At 32.4% G+C, this 16400-nt stretch overlaps 1 protein-coding gene and 1 long non-coding RNA gene across 7 annotated transcripts in view; one reads left to right on the forward strand and one right to left on the reverse strand.

Moving 5' to 3' along the window:
- Positions 1–136: 136 nt before the first annotated feature.
- The window catches only part of LOC146931662 (MLO-like protein 6), a 30202-nt gene continuing 13938 nt past the window's right edge, over positions 137–16400 (reverse strand). Inside the window, exons 2-17 of one of the 3 annotated variants that reach the window (XM_085703213.1) lie at positions 8998–9161; positions 8038–8138; positions 7611–7893; positions 7382–7439; positions 6994–7172; positions 6415–6531; positions 5162–5222; positions 4951–5039; positions 4121–4195; positions 3682–3776; positions 2380–2429; positions 2163–2203; positions 1865–2038; positions 1717–1752; positions 1476–1604; positions 137–731 (exon numbers count right to left, since the gene is read on the reverse strand). In XM_085703213.1, the coding sequence (XP_085559339.1) occupies positions 183–731; positions 1476–1604; positions 1717–1752; positions 1865–2038; positions 2163–2203; positions 2380–2429; positions 3682–3776; positions 4121–4195; positions 4951–5039; positions 5162–5222; positions 6415–6531; positions 6994–7172; positions 7382–7439; positions 7611–7730 (1773 nt within the window). In that variant the 5' untranslated portion in view covers positions 7731–7893; positions 8038–8138; positions 8998–9161 and the 3' untranslated portion in view covers positions 137–182. Of the gene's footprint in view, positions 732–1475; positions 1605–1716; positions 1753–1864; positions 2039–2162; positions 2204–2379; positions 2430–3681; positions 3777–4120; positions 4196–4950; positions 5040–5161; positions 5223–6414; positions 6532–6993; positions 7173–7381; positions 7440–7610; positions 8139–8997; positions 9162–16400 lie in introns of all 3 variants that reach the window. The other 2 variants (XM_085703214.1, XM_085703215.1) reach the window with 2 other exon arrangements.
- LOC146931663 (uncharacterized) lies at positions 9176–16077 on the forward strand. Of its 4 annotated transcripts, XR_015006792.1 has the most exons (4): positions 9181–13003; positions 13116–13900; positions 14042–14155; positions 15672–16077. It is a non-coding gene; the product is annotated as an uncharacterized LOC146931663 (long non-coding RNA). The 4 variants fall into 4 exon arrangements; XR_015006790.1 differs by having other exon boundaries at positions 9176–13003; positions 14042–16077; XR_015006793.1 differs by lacking the exon at positions 13116–13900 and having other exon boundaries at positions 12171–13003.

Consider the following 16400-nt stretch of genomic DNA (forward strand, 5'->3'; position numbering starts at 1 on the left):
TTTCATTGAATAATATTGGTGGTCTAGTCTAGATCTATATTTATGTAGTATAACTTTATAATTATCTGATAATAGATTGCTGTTACAAGTTAACAGCATAAATCATATATAGCCAAGGGTCTAGAGTTTATAGACATTGCTTAAAGATCAAGTTTTATTGATAAAAACATTACAAGTGGAATTTAATTTTGATCAATAGTATCATCATCTTCTTCTTCAGCTATTGAAACAATTTCACCTATGCCTCTGCTACTACTACCCACATAAACTCCAAAGGAGATCTCACCGTCATAGATTCCTCTGGTGATGATCTTACCATTATTTTCCTCAACAGTCTTAATTTCTGAAGTGGATTCACTTGATATCTCTTGCTCAACACTTTCTACATTAACAATCTCTTCCTCTTCTCCACTTCCAGAGTTGTTACCAGGAGGAGGACTAGTCACTACTATTACTTTTGGTGATTGCATGTCTTCATTTTCCACCTTATTGTTGTTGTGCATACTCTCTATAGATAAAGATCTCCTTACTGAGACATTTTCCACCTTATTGTTGTTGTGCATACTCTCTATAGATAAAGATCTCCTTACTGAATTCTCACTTGTTCTGGAATGTAAAGAAACTGAATTGTTGTTGCTTTTGGAAAGAGATTGCTTAGCTTTTTTATGCCAATTTTTTAGACCTTGTGTAACATGCTCGGTGAAAATTTCCTTTCTCATGTTAGACCCCATCTGTCACAATTTCATGCAAAACAAGTAATCATTAGTCAATAATCATTTATTTAAATAAAACATGCATTGAAATAAGTGGTTTCACGCAAGTGTTAATCCTCTTCGATTAAGGTCAAATTATTCAGAAAGTATCTGAATTCCATTTTCATCTTTGACTAAAATAATTTTGACTTTAAACTCTGAATTACTAGGGGTCCTTCCTTGAAACAAAAGGGTAAAAACAAAAATGGAAACAACGAACCATGTATCACAAGGAGTCAGAGGCGGATCTCTTTGGAGACCCGCAGGTGCCATGGTATCCCCCAAGTTTACTATATATATATATATCATATTAGGCCTATTACTACAACATGTTTCACTTGGTCGTAGTGGAAAGGTGGCTTGTATCAAAAAAGTGTTCCTATGGGGATTTGAACCGGCTGCCCCACACTATGATCCAGAAAAACCACCATTGACCTGGTATCTACTCTTTGTTTTAACTTGAAACCGTTTAATATATAATACATACATTTTTGGCACCCCAACAAATTTATTCAAGATCCGCCACTGCAAGGGGTTCTTTATTTTGAAATTGATAGAGTTCTTTATTTTGAAATTGATAGAATTGAAGGATTAGAATGAATGTATGATCATTATTTACGATGATCATAAGGTAACAAATATAACCGACTATCAACTAGTTATCACCTTATTATAACTAGCTTAAACAATATTCAACTAATTTTAACAAATCTTATTATTTACCTGAGTGACAAGTGTATAAAGGGGTAGAGTGACATAAGCACAAAGAAGCTGAACAGCTAAACCCAATGCAATCCTTATGGCAATGTCCTCTTTTTCTCTATTGAAGCAAGACCTTGGACCAAATTCATACTGTTGTTTATTAGTTGTATATAATCATCATATCATATATTTAAAAAAGTTAACATCTCTAGATCTATTCAGCACACACCAATATAATGTTAATCAGTAATTAACTACTTACCCAACTCCAAGTGAAAAATGCAAGTTGAAAGGAGTTCTGCATATGAATCATAATAATATAAGCATAAGCATTATGTTCAAATTAATCTAATTGCATTTGAATCTACATACTAGTTCTTATATTATCAATTATAATATGACTGCAGTACCTGGATAAGGATGATTTGGATTAAATGGAGAAGCCATTCAGGTTTATGAAACCAAAAATATTCATCACTTGGTTTTACAAGTATGGTTCCTTTGATCACAGGGCTTTGCTTGCAACTATCTAGGTGCATCTTTGTTATTATTACTTGCAGTTTAGTCCCCGCAAGAAGAGCAATCTTCAATAGCAAACAAGAAAAAAGTCACAAAAAACATGAAGAAGAATATTATCAAGCCCTTTACATGTAATAAATTGTACTGAATTTTATAAAAAAAAGAAAATAAAAATGGTATGAAATTTACCACAAGTGGAATAAATGGAAGCCAGTAGTAATTATAAAACTCTGCAAATAAAATGAAATTACTGTTAAATACTCATAATTTTGTTGCAAAATAAAAAAAGCTTTTATGCTACTAAAGTAAACTTACAAGTACCGTTAAAAAAAAAAAAACTTATAAGTAAAATAGCAAGGGACATGATTAGTTACAAGTGACAAGTTTAATATGTAAAATGTCATACCATGTGCGCTAAGGAATATGAAAAATATGGAAAAAAGCCAGATCCAAAACCTGCAAAAGTATCAAAAGATTAGTTAATCCAGATTGTTTAGTCTTGTATAATATACTTTTGAAATTACTTAAGAATCTATTTTGCAAATATTTATGTAGCTCAGTTATATTTTCTGCTTGCGTCCATATTATAATTAGGGAGTCCAGATCCTCTCCATTTAGAGAAGAAATGGCAATCACAATTTCCATCATAAAAAGCTGACACGTGGCAAAAAGCAAATCAATGGCCCAGATTTTTTTAACTTAAATAAATTTATTTAGAATATCAAAAACAGAAAACTTGTTGAGATCCACTGTCCCCTTCTCTATCACGATGCTCAATGCTCACCCAACGAAGCTCGGAGGCCACAACTCAAGGTTGTGTTCCGTCTGCCATTCATGAGAAATTCATCTCTTTCATGTTCATGTCTCTCTATCTGTTACTGTCTCTCAAATTTTCTCTATATGTTCCTCAAATCTAGGTTCTAATAATGAAAGGAGTTGGGATGATTGTGGGTAAACATGCTTCCCTTTCTCTATTTCACCCGTTTGTTCCTCAAATTAGATTAATAGTGCTGGACAAACAAGCTGAGGAAATTATTAATTGTTGAATACCGTAAAACTGTAGGTGGAGAGAAAAATCTCAAAAAGGGACAAATTAAAAAAAATTAAACACGGTGTCGAAACACGTTAATTCAAATAAAAAATGAAGAGAGGTACATGAACGTAGTGACGGAATGACGACGGAGTTAAAATCTGAGAAAATAGGAACTCTGTCTGAAAGAGGAACGCAAACGTAGTGAGGAGCAACGAAGTGAGGACCGGAAAGTGGTTGAGCAACGGAGTAAGGGGGCGAAAATCAGTGGAATTGGCAACGATGTAGAAACCGATAGCTAGGGACGAAGATGCAATGCCCAACGGCGGCAATCGACGCTGGAAACTTCAACAGGGACAATGGTGAAAAAGAGAACTGAATGCGTCTTTTCATTTCTTGTTGTTGATATTTTTTAAATTAAATCTGAGTCATTGATATACTTCTTGCCACATGTCAGCTTATTTTAATTGGAAATTGTGATGGCCATTTCTTCTCTAAATGGAGAGGATCTGGACTCATAATTAGGAGCCTTGCGTGTGTGTGTGCGCGCGCGTGTGTGTGTATATATATATATATATATATATATATATATATATATATATATATATATATATATATTTCTTCTGTAACAAAATATAAGCAGAAATTACATGTATTTATGATAGGATCAAGAAGTACCTGATTCCAACAACCTTCTCAAAATCTTCATCATAAGTGCGGGAAAGAAATTTCTTGAAGTTGAAATTAAAATTACTGCCTTCAGAAATGTTTTTCTGCAGTTTAATCAAAGGAAAAATAAGTTCTATTTTGAGTCTCATACATTGCATCACAATGAAGCTTGGTCCAACAAATTGCCAATACTTCTAAATTATGGACATGCCACAATTTAAATTTTTTAGAGGTATCTGCAAAGATTGCAACCGTAATTGTGGTCGCATCCATATTTTGTTACAGTATCAAAGTTCAAGTGTAACTGCCACCACAATTTAAAACTACCATAAATAATAAATTTGACAGTTAAGTTCTTGTTTATGGAAGAGTACCAATAAGTATAACCACCATGCATGAAATCCCAGTGAGGAAGTTTCATGTTGGTAATACTGGTAATTTCACTTACTGCAATGAACCCATTTCGTAGAGCAAAGTAATCATCTTTTGAGACTGAATTATAGAACTGCCGCATAAAACAGACCTATAATAGAATACAACACAATATATATAGCTCTAGTTAGTGCATGTGGGTAAAGCATTTGATATTATATGGTTTTAACATTTAAGCAATTTTTTCTCTTCAAATATTATTATTCCTCCAAATCCTATATAATGTGAATTAAATGTCAAATTGATCTTTATAATTCTTTCAAATTATTTTCCAAAATTTTCAAACTGGTCCCCATATTTTTAAACTTTTTAAATTGGTCTCTATATTTCTAAAACTAACTTTGTAAGTTGGTCCCTCAACTTTTATTACTCTGTCTAAACAAAAAAGATGAAGAAAATTCAATCGATGCGTTTGAAGTACCCAAAATTCTAATAATTTTCTTTTGGATGAGGTAATTTGGAAATTTTAAAGAATTTAAAATTCTAGGCAATTTACCTTAAAGTATTTAAATTCCCTCACAACATTACATTTCCTTAACATTACATTACATTCCCCCATCCAAACAATAGAATTTACCTCAAAGTATTTGAATTCCCTCGTAACATTACATTCCCTCAAAACATTCCCCCATCCAAACACACTCTAAATTTAGGTTGGACAAAGTATTTCATAAATTTCCATTATTTCGAAAATTCTTTAAATTAATCATCCAAACAATAAAATTTATATAGAAGATTTTGAATTCGCCTCAAAAAATTAAATTTCCTCAAAACAGTCACTCATTCAAAAACACTCTAAATATTTCATGTTTACATTTAAGAAATCCACTCTTATAATTCACTTACAATCCACAGCAAGGGAGAATAATTATTCCAGAATTTAAAATGACGCTTGCCACCCAATGTTTGACTTATATACTGGAATCTTCTTGAATCTGTACTCACAAAGTTTATAGAGGAATAAAATTGTCGGCAACACTTAAAAAAAAGTGTTGTGAATTGTAAATAGACAGAGGTAACAAATAAGAATTAATAACACATCAAAGATTAAGGTTACCATTGTCTATCTGATATTCAAGTGTTTGAGTCTCCTCCTCCCATTTTTTCCATCTTCTCATCTGTAAATGATAAGTGCAATATCACATGTAAGGCTTTTTTAATAGAAATTTAAGATCATATGATTTATAAATCATGTACATCATTATTTATTAATTATTACTTTTGTATATTAATCCGTCTTTGTCAACTGAGTCAAAATTTTAGTTGGAATGGGATTAAGCTCATAAAAATTTGACTTTCTAATTTGCTTCTTCATATTATCAATTGATTTTGTGGCATATTATCAAGCTTGGTCAGAATATACCAACTGAAGAAATAAAATAATTGGTGGGTATACACAAGAAAAGGAAAAGAAATTGATAGGTGGTTTGGTTAAAATTATAAACTCCTTGAATGAGGGAAATGCTTGTATGGATGGGATGGCTAACACATGATGATTCTTCCAGTTTTGACTTTATGTTATGGAACATGTTACATTTTCAACTTGTGCACTTAAAAAGTCAATGTATGCTTCTCATATTACGTGTTAGCAAAGCTGCTACATGCATACTATTACGATTGAAGTTGAAAATAGATTTTGATAATATAAAAGTATATACGTGGACCCTTAATTTCTTCCTTCTAGTTACAAGTTACAAGAAGATTGAAAATAATACTCTCTCTAGCCAAAGTAACTGTCACAATTGTAAAAGAAAAGATGTCTCAAAGCTGCTACATGCATACTATTACGTGTTAATGTATGCTTCTCATATTACGTGTTAGCAAAGCTGCTACATGCATACTATTACGATTGAAGTTGAAAATAGATTTTGATAATATAAAAGTATATACGTGGACCCTTAATTTCTTCCTTCTAGTTACAAGTTACAAGAAGATTGAAAATAATACTCTCTCTAGCCAAAGTAACTGTCACAATTGTAAAAGAAAAGATGTCTCAAAAATAGTTTTATATTTTTGGTACAAAGAATAGTGTTACTCTTAGTTTTTTTTTTAGTGGTACTTTTGGTTTGTATTTTAAGTTTAGTTTTAATTAATATTTTTTTGATTGTATCATCCAATGAATACTTTTACATATGATTCTCAAATTATTGTTTTTCTCTCTTCGCATTTACAATGAAAATGAAAAAAAATATCAATCGTTAATTAAGATAATTTACTATAATCATAGCAATTTTTTTTATTTATTATATTTTTTAATACGTGTGAAATTGTTCAATGTGACAGTCATTGTTCGATAGAGAAAGTGTATACCTTAGCCTTCCCAAGACACATCGTTAATGTACAGTAAAGGATATGAAACACAGCCAAAATGGAGATTAAGATATTTAGCTCCAGGATTCCTTCACTTGAAATTATCCCTACCTTGCCCTGCACTCACAGGCAATCATAAATTAATTAACGACACTTAAAAGTTCTGTGTTTTTATATAACTATTTCTGATTGTGTACGCGCAAAAAGAAAAAAAAAATTACTTTTCAACTTGATGTATAACTCTGGCCAGACGAACAAGAAATATCAACCTAACAATTATTAACTAACATTTGTGTATGTATAAAAAAAAAAAAAAACAGACAAGGACTATAAATTAACACAACATGAAATATTATTGAAATATTGCCGATTTACATATTAAAAAAATCAAGTTGAAATAAATATGACTAAACTACGGAGAAAGAAATACAAAAAAGTTTAACATGAATGAATCACGTAAAATTTCAACTTCAAAATGATAATTTATAAAAGCCTTTGAGAAGGTGTGAACATGAAATATATATATATATATATATATATATATATATATATATATATATATAAACTAATCTCACGTACCTTTGCTTCGCAATAGTTCTCGTGGTATCCCAATTCTTTTCTTGCATGATCACCTTCTAAGTACTCAGAATCTTTACATGGCCGGAAAGAATTTGCTACATCCTTGTTGATGCAAATTTTGGACATTGGCACTTCCGATATTGTCAGAAGAAATGACACGAAACCTAGTTTCATCATTTCTATTTTTCACACAATTATACCAAGTTATTTAAGCTAATCATTTTCATCAAAAACGAGTTCATTCATTGAAAAAAAAGAAGTTATTATTTTAAATAAAAAAAAGTTCATTCATTGAAAATTAAGAAATTCCTCATCACTTTTTATTTTAAATAAAAAGGTAAAACCCTAGTTAGTTGCAAATTTAAAATAATACACTAATTTAACCAACCTGTTTTAGTTTTGGTCAATGCCTTCCCCATGGATTTTCTTTTCTTTTTCCTCAAAAACTGAAGCATATATGAATTGATCATGATGCATATGAAAATTAAACATAGTCAAGATATATTGATTTCTGAATAGTATACTCAAATATGAAATAATCACTATAGCTAATTAGCTCCAACAAGTTTTTTCATAAATGCACTACTTAATTAATATATGAATTTAATTATAATTACCTCAGCCAATTTGTGGAGACCTCCTTCAATGAGCAATGATATAACAAGGACAAAGAAGCAACAAACTGATACAGCCCATGTTGGGGTTTCTTCAAGAGATCTTTGTTCTCCTTCCGCCATGAGAGGTTTCTTTGAATGAAATTGCTAATTAAGTTTCTCCTTTTTTATAATATATATAGGAGGTGTAGAAAGTAAAGAGCTAGAGATGTGCCTAGCTCATAGCTAATTAAGCAATTTTGATGATGGTTATCTTTATATAAAGATTATTTGTTGGAGTCATAATCTGAGGGAAGTAGCATTCATTAAATGACAAAGAAAAAATGCTAAATTAGTAGTGCAAGCAACATGTGTGTCTGCAATAGTTTAATTTCAAAATTTCTTTAAGTAATATTTTGACCAATAAAATAATAATATTGAAATGTCAAACCTCCGTACGCCGTACAGAATGCGGAATTTGGCTTTTTTTTATTGATGATAGTCAGAACTGTCGATTATCAACTTGATGCCTTCATTTCAGCTACGTGCCACCTGAATGCAGCCAAAATATAGCTATGCATATATAAAACACACATTTGTGATTTGGTAGAAGAGATAATATTAGATAAAATTGTCTTTCTATTTAATATTTCAAAAAATATATATATATAAATCTTTTAGTATTCAACTAGTTGAATTAAAGGTGTATTTTCAATTGTGCATATCCCTAAACTTGATGATACATTTTCTAATTTGAAAGACTTTAGGCCTATTAGAGCATCTACCATAAAAAAAAAATTTGCATGTTACAAGCTCAAATAGATATAATTATACACATATAAATATGCACATTATTTTTTTTAAGAAACTAAAATATATAATATTAAATGAACCACATAGTTTTTCTAATACAATGCCGTTCAAAAAAAAAGTTTTTCTAATACATTAAGTGCCAAAAATGAACTAGAAAAGAAAGTGTCAAAGATACATCAAAGGGGAAAAATAGCAACAAAAAAAAACGAAAAGGAGACAAAGCAATCCCCGTTACAAAATGATTTCCAAACAAGAGAGGGGTTTAAGCAACCACAAATGATAATGAAAAACAAAATTGATGTGGTTCTCTTTTAACCACAAATAAGATTGAATCTTAATTTTGAAAAGAAGTTGTTGTAACGTGTCCTCCTTTTGCTAAAAAATCTAACAATTTTTTTACGCCAAATTACCCAGACACATGAGAGCCAAATTAGGAGAAGAACTGAGTGTATGTTTTTTGAGTAACCGCCCAAACTTCCAAATTACATAAATTGATCTGCCACTTGTGTCAGATACACTGTAGTAAACCTAAGCCAGCTATAAAGACCATACCAAAGTTTCCTAAAAAAATCGCAAGATAGAAATAGATGATTCATACCCTCCACTTGGCCACAACCTCCACACAAAGCTGCACATTAGGTTGAAGATCATACCTCCTAATTAAATTGTCCGTCTTAGGAATACAGTTACGAAGTAGATGCCAAGCAAAAAGACTGACCTTCAGGGGAACGTCCTTATTCCAAATTAAGTTTGTGATGTCCGCTGCCAAATAGTTTTTCGAGGAAAACAAGTAGTGATAAGCACTTGTAACCAAGGTTTTACAACTTGAGAGTTTACCTCAACTCGTTTTGCCTAGGTAAACTCATACGAGTTTACCTAAAATTAAAATTATATAAAATTTATTATATGCAAGACATATATAAGCTAATATAATATCGTAAATATGTCAATAGTGCAAAATATGACTTAATTACAAAGACAAATTATACCAAACTACCATAATAAAAAGTTATGCTCAACTTAGCATCAAAATACAAAAATTAACGCACAAAATCATAAGTTTCATAAGTCTTCCATCCAAAAAAGCAAGTTTCACAAGTTCATCAAGTTGTTAATAAAACTATCTAAAAAATAAACTAGTTAATTTCTTCAAATGGTCAACAAACACCACCACCGTAACCCTAACCGTCGTCGCAATCACTAGCGTCGAAATCTGAATTTCCACCGTCGGAATCGCAACTCTAACTGGTATGTGCTCTCATGTTCATGGTTTGAGAACTCAGAGAAGAAAGAAAAAGAAACGTTTCATTTCAGGAACGTGTTACTGTATTCAGTAAACGTTTCAATCTTTGAGTTTGTAGAAAAGGAGTTGAGTTTTGAAAAAAATGGGCCCAAAAAAGGGCCAATTTTTTTTTTGGATGTAAACTCGGTCGAGTTTACACGAGTTTACTGAGTGTTAACTCGGTCAAACTCGTCAAACCTTCCGATTTTACCAGAAACCGAGTTTACCACAGAGTTAACACGATTTTGGTACATAAAAACGTAAACTCGGTAAACTCTGAGTGTTAACACTCGATTTGTGGAACATTGCTTGTAACATTGTATTTCTTCGAAGCATGTAAATGCCAAATCTAACTGTCATGAACATGAGGCTGCAAAACATTGTTAATTAAAAGATCGTTGCACTCCCTCACCTGCTCTTCCTCCCACGCTAATAACATCTGCCTCCAATTCCAGACCTCTCCATACTCCTCCCCACCCAAGATCACTATTTTATTATCAGCTAGATCAAAAAGCCGATCAAATCTAATCATTAACATCCCCCATCAAGTCAGGGAACCCACCAAAATAAAGTTTGAGAGCCATCTCCCACCTCACACCTAACATTATCATCAAACCAATGACCAACTCCCACTACTGCCCCACTCATAATGTTATTCAAATTGTTCCACCAAACTGAGCTACTTTTTCCCCCATCAGCAATACACCATCCAATCTCACGGTATCGCGCTACTAAAGTTCTATACCACAAACTTCTATTCTCAATCTTCAATCTCCAACACCATTTACTAAGTAACACCAAATTAAATTCTCTTATCATCCGAACCCGCAAACCACCATTCTCTTTTTTAGAACAAATAGTATCTCAATTAATCTAATATATTTTCCTAATTTCCTCACCCCAAAAAAAAAGTAAAAACATATTATCTAATTCTTTTAGTTTTTATCTTTTATTTCTTTCTTCATTTGTGTGTTTGCTAAAATAATATTGTTTATTCGAGGTTACGACAGATGTGATTAATTCAAACAATAGAATAGTTAGTTTTAGTTAAACGGTGTTAGTAAAGTTAGTTAGTTAGTTGGAACTAACTAACACCGTAAAACATTTTATATAAGTGCAACTATGTGTGTGGTGTGAAGTTTAGTTCGTTTTCAACATTTAATAAAATCCACTCTAATGAGTCTCTCCTCCCTCTCTCCCAAAACTAAGTGTGTTTGTTGGAACATGTGTGGAAATTGAGTAAAAAGACTAAACACAAATTCCCATGTTGGGTAGAACTAGTGTTGTGTGAATTGAAAAAAGTGGAAGTCCCACATCGGATGGAACACACACATTAGTAGTGTTTATAGTGGGGGTGTACCTCTAATTAATGGGGGTACATAAGCACTAGAGAAAAATATATATTGATATATATTTTATTATTTGGAAATGATAAATTAAATAATTAATTTAATCATTATTAGAAAGTGCTTTCTTAGTCCCCAAGTTTTGCTAAAATATTTTTGTACTAAATATAATATATTTTGGTACTCAATTGAGATATTTTTGTATTAGATCTAATATGTGAATTACTTAATGACAAAGTAATGTATTACTTGTTCCCAAAGTTTCTCACTTATTAGTTGTGAATTTTTTCTATAAATAGAGAGCTCACACAATACATTCCACACACCAAAGAGTTTCATTGAGTTGTCGGGAACTCTTTCTCTCTTCTCCCTTTTTTGACTTGTGTTGACGAGTCTTTCATCTCTTCTCCCTCCTTCGACTTGTTTGACAAGTCCTTCTCCTTTTTCTACTCCTTTCTGTCCCTTCGGAATTAAGAGTGTTCTTAAGACCATAGTCCCTTTTCGGTTTAATGTCCCTTCGGAATTAAGAATGGTCTTAAGTTCATAGTCCCTTCGGTAATATATGTCCCTTCAGAATAAAGAGTACTTTTAAGATCATAGTCCCTATTTGGAATAATAATGTCCCGTCGGAATCAAGAATGATCTTAACAGTATATAACTATTATAACAATATTTTTCTATTTGAGGAGAAATGGTGGTAACACCATATTTGAGTGGTCACAGTACCATATTGATAGTTTGGAGAACTTAAGGGTTAGAATGGTGGAAACACCATATTTGAGTGGTCTTAGCACCATAATAGAATGATAATAATACCATATTAAAGTGGTTTCAGTATTAAAGAGTGGTCTTAGTACCATATTTGAGGGTGTAATTCTCGAACGGTTTTCTACGGTGCAGTAGTTAACCGCACAGTTGTAGCTGGGCTTGTTTTATCCTGGAGGCGGCGTGGTTGATAGTCTGCCTTGGACAACTTTGGGTAGTGCCACGAAACGTCTTAAAGAGAGCGACCTGGTCGTGACTCAACCTAGTAACAACTTCGGTAGATAATAGAATTTGGAAATCCAAATACAATAGTTTGGAAATCCAAAAACAACAGTGTTTATGAATGTTAATCTTGATCCAACAAATTGTATCAATGAACCTGATTTGAATCCAAAAAAATAGTGTGTGTGATTCTTTAGAAAGTGACTGAAACATGAGTGAATGTAGCCATGGTTGAAAATAGACATTTTTAGGTGAATCTATCAATTCTTGATGGCAAGAATTGAGGTTACTGATGTAAACAAATGCATCGACGATGGCTTTACCCTCCACCATATCATAAACACACATGTTATAATATGAAATTCATCATCACCATCAGCATTATCATTTACACCCTGGACCTCAAAATGTAACTTAAGACTCTTACAAATACTTTGTTAATTGCCCTTGCAGAAAACGGGGATTTTTAAAAACTTTTCACAACAGAAAGCGATTCATATCAGCCGTTAGATCATTGTAATTAGGGGAGGTTATCATATCAGCTGTTGATCAAATCTCACTCCTTGAAATTTGATTCACGTGCATAGGGAAGATTCCCTTCTAGCATGTAATTTCCAAGGCTTTCTCTCTGTCATTCAAGCGCTGCTTTCTCTCTTCCTCAAGCTTCTCTCTGTCCACCACCGCCTGCCCTCACATGGTCATTGGCCTCAACCTCAACACACCGCCTCTACACTTTCCCGTCGGCAACGCTGCCTCTCCCATCTTCTGCCTCACATGTTGTTTATTGTCTCCTCTACAAATTGATTTATACAAGGTACCCTTTCTTCTTTTTTCTGTACAACCTTTTGAATTCCACCTAGCTTCAGTCGCTACTTGCGGTCAGCTCTCCCTCTCTCCACGACCTTGCAGCTACGGTGGTCTCCCAACGCTGTGTCGCTTTTCTGTTCCACTCTCTCCCTCATCTCTCTTGGTTCCGGCATCGATTCAAGGTAATGAATTTGTTGTTGTTCTCTGGTTTTTTTTTGTCATTTTAACATCACTATTTACGCCTTGCTGCGCTTCACACCCACATCTAAGCAACTTTTTGTGTTAATATTTTAGTTTACTTGCTGGCTTGGATCAAACACCCTTCACCTTGAGATTGTCTATTACAGTTATTCTTTGTTAATTAGGCATTTGCACCATTTTAGATCCAGTTTTTCTTTGTTCAATTTTGTCAGCCATTTCAATTTTCACACACACATGCAGAAAATGAAGTATTGTAGATGTTTATGTGTGAATCTACAATATTTCTTTTTTGAATATCGGTGTGATTTTGTTCGAATTGTTTCCCCTGATATAATGTAATCATGTTTATTATATCATGGTGAACATTGTAGCAAAAGAGTAAGTAAGATTCCTTCAGCAGCTACAAATGTTAATGACATCAAGGAGTCTTTCGCAGATCCCATTCTCCTATGTTTTACTTTCAAAAAGCACATGATTTACTTATTCATGTATATGGCTTTTAAAACACGACCAATCATTGTACCACTGCTTTGAACTCTAAATTAATTCAGTCTTCTTATTTGATAATATTGTATGTGGAATTTTCCTAGAAACATTTTCCCTCAGTATGTTTCAGGTGTACATTTTATTTATATTGCGTTTTAAACAGGTAAAGGTAGCTAGAGAAAGGTAGAGGTGGATGCAATGTTATTCTATGGTTTGGTTTGAAAAGTATTAGATGCCAATTGTTTTGAAATTTGTAGAATGAATTGGTCGTTCAGGTGTTGAAATTTGAGAAAAAAGAAGTAATGTGCAAAATAAGTGAGCATACAATTACAAAACTATTTTGGGTTGAATTTCTCAGTTAGAGTTCTTCGATGCTAAAGAGTATCTTTATGGTAATGGGTTTTAAGTTTTTAATTGTAAAACTGTGCATTTTGTTTGCTTCTTTAATCCATCTTTTTTATTGTTCCATCTATCTTGGTTTTTATTCTTTCCTTTCTGAAAGGAAGTTTCTAAAAAATCCATATTGTTGGCAGAAAGTTCGCTCTGATAGCTTACGCGCTGGTGATTTACTGCTTTGGCTCAATGTTGCGGTAGCTCACGGTGACAATTTTTGCAGTGGTGATTACCTACAGCAGGTCACAGTGATGGTATGTTTCACAATGGTATAATTCTTGCATTTTTTTTTAGGTTTTGGTTTAGTTTTTTGTTGTCGTTGTTTATCTCTGAGTTGGTTTACTTCTCAAATTTCACTTTTTTGATTGTTTCTTACTTTTACTTAAGTTGATTTGTGATAGTTTCTTGCATGTGGATTAAATCATTTGCTCATTTTTAAAACAAATATTTTTTTCTTTCTATTCTTCAATCTTTAGCTTATTCACGTTGGTTTTCAATTTCTGTAATTTTACCGTGTGATATTGATATACTCTATTTTAAGCATGAGAAGTTTCCTTACCGTGACATTTATAATGGGGGGGCATACGAGTTTTTATGCAGTTTGTATTCAATTCTTTATTATATTTTAAGTTGACATTTTAAAGACGACTATTACGCATCTAACTATAGATAAATTTGATCTTTATTGTGATCATGACTTTATAGTATTGTTTTTAGTTTTGATGATTTATATATGCTGTGATAGTGTTTGTAGCCATCATTAGGTCCAATTTTGGGTATATTTGTTGTAGTTTTTGGGGTTGGACTATTTTCTCTGTTGTATAAATTTTCTGCATATTTAGTTATATTGGCAGTGGGAGTTTAAGGTTCTTTGGCACACAAGCTTTTGTTCATGTTAACCTTTCCTTTTCTGCACCCTTGAAAAGCTTACGGACTCGCACCATATATTAGTATGAATTTGCTTCTCTTATTTGATTTTGCCATGAATAGTGCACAGTAAGAGTCACACTCATGTTTAGTAGAAAATTAAAGAATTGGAGAATTTTCCTGCGTGTGCATCTGCATTTTTTTTTTAATTTGGGAGTTCTTACTACTATCAATTGTAGGTTTGACTAACTGACTTTGGCTGGCCGAAGGAATGTTATTTGAGGTTTCCTTTTAATCCGTGTGTGTGTTTTTTTTTTCTATTGTTGAAAGTCCTATATCAAGCTGCCATCTGATTATGATCTTCTAGATGTATGGAAAACATAGTTGGTATTAGTGATCGTAATATCTCCAAAGCGAATTTTTCATGGTCGTATGGAATATGACTTTTTTCTCTCTTGATTGTTGTGCTGTGCATACTTAATGTTTAACATGAAAATGTGAATCGTTACTATTAGTATATGGTATGTTTCTTATTAGTAATCACAATTCTTCGTTTAGTATACTGTCTTTAATTCATACTTCATTTAGTTTACTGTCTTTAATTCATAAACTATCATCAAATCAATGTTTACTAAAGGTTGCCTTTCTTAAAGCAATTGATTTGCTTTTTTCTCAATAAGCCTTCACTACTTATTTTGTGGAATATTCTTTTGAATATTATTATAGGGTGCCCTTATTTTCCTTTTCGTTGTCAAAGCAAGAAAATAAGATGGTTATAGTCCATTAATGACTCAATTGGATATAAATGGATGTTTTGTTCAGAGCCAATTATTATTTCACCCCTTTCAAAGAAAATATAGTATTTCTCTTCTTTTCAAAACATGAGTTCTTTGTGGCTTTTAGCATTGTTTCAGAATTGTGAGGTGTGGCGGCTGCTACTCGGTTGTTCTTCTAGCCTTTGCTGCGTTTCAGTTTTGCGTTGGAGTAATCTAGTTTGGTTCACCTCAGCTGTAGCAGGTTTTCGTGCAGTTTTGCTTCTATTGTGTGGTGTTTATGTCATATGCTGCAACAAATTTTATTATTGGAGTCTGGTGTTCTGCTTCATTGATTTAGTGTCCTGGTCGCACGAAATCTATTTGGACTATAGTGCCATTTTTATTTTTGAGTGTTGGTGTGTGCGAGCGTTGTTTTGGCTTTAGGTGGTCAATGTTCAGATTGTTAGTGTATTATTTGGAATGTCATTATCTACAAGTTACTACATTACATAAACCTTGAGATAGTTACTGAATATAATTTTATTGTTGAAAAATGACAAGAAAGGTTTTACATTTTATGCTTCTTTTTTTTTTTAAAAAAAATGGTTCATTCTTTATTTTTTTTCAATAACATCAAATGATTTTTGGTGGTAGAGAAAAATTTGATCCATCATGACGACTGTCTTATGGAGAATGCTTATGACATGTTGCTTCATACTACTTTGTGTAAATAGTAATACTTATTGTTGTAAATTGGATCGTTGTAAATAATTTAGAGTCTGTTAGGAACGCTATGAGTTCATATTAATATATGTTATGGAAAAATTAATCTTTTTAGCTGGTCGAGTAAGTGAGTACCAACTGATCCACTTTGTTT

This window comes from Medicago sativa, chromosome 4, assembly GCF_051527215.1.
Source record: "Medicago sativa cultivar Bolivia chromosome 4, Bolivia_mono, whole genome shotgun sequence".
Classification (NCBI taxonomy): Eukaryota; Viridiplantae; Streptophyta; class Magnoliopsida; order Fabales; family Fabaceae; genus Medicago; species Medicago sativa.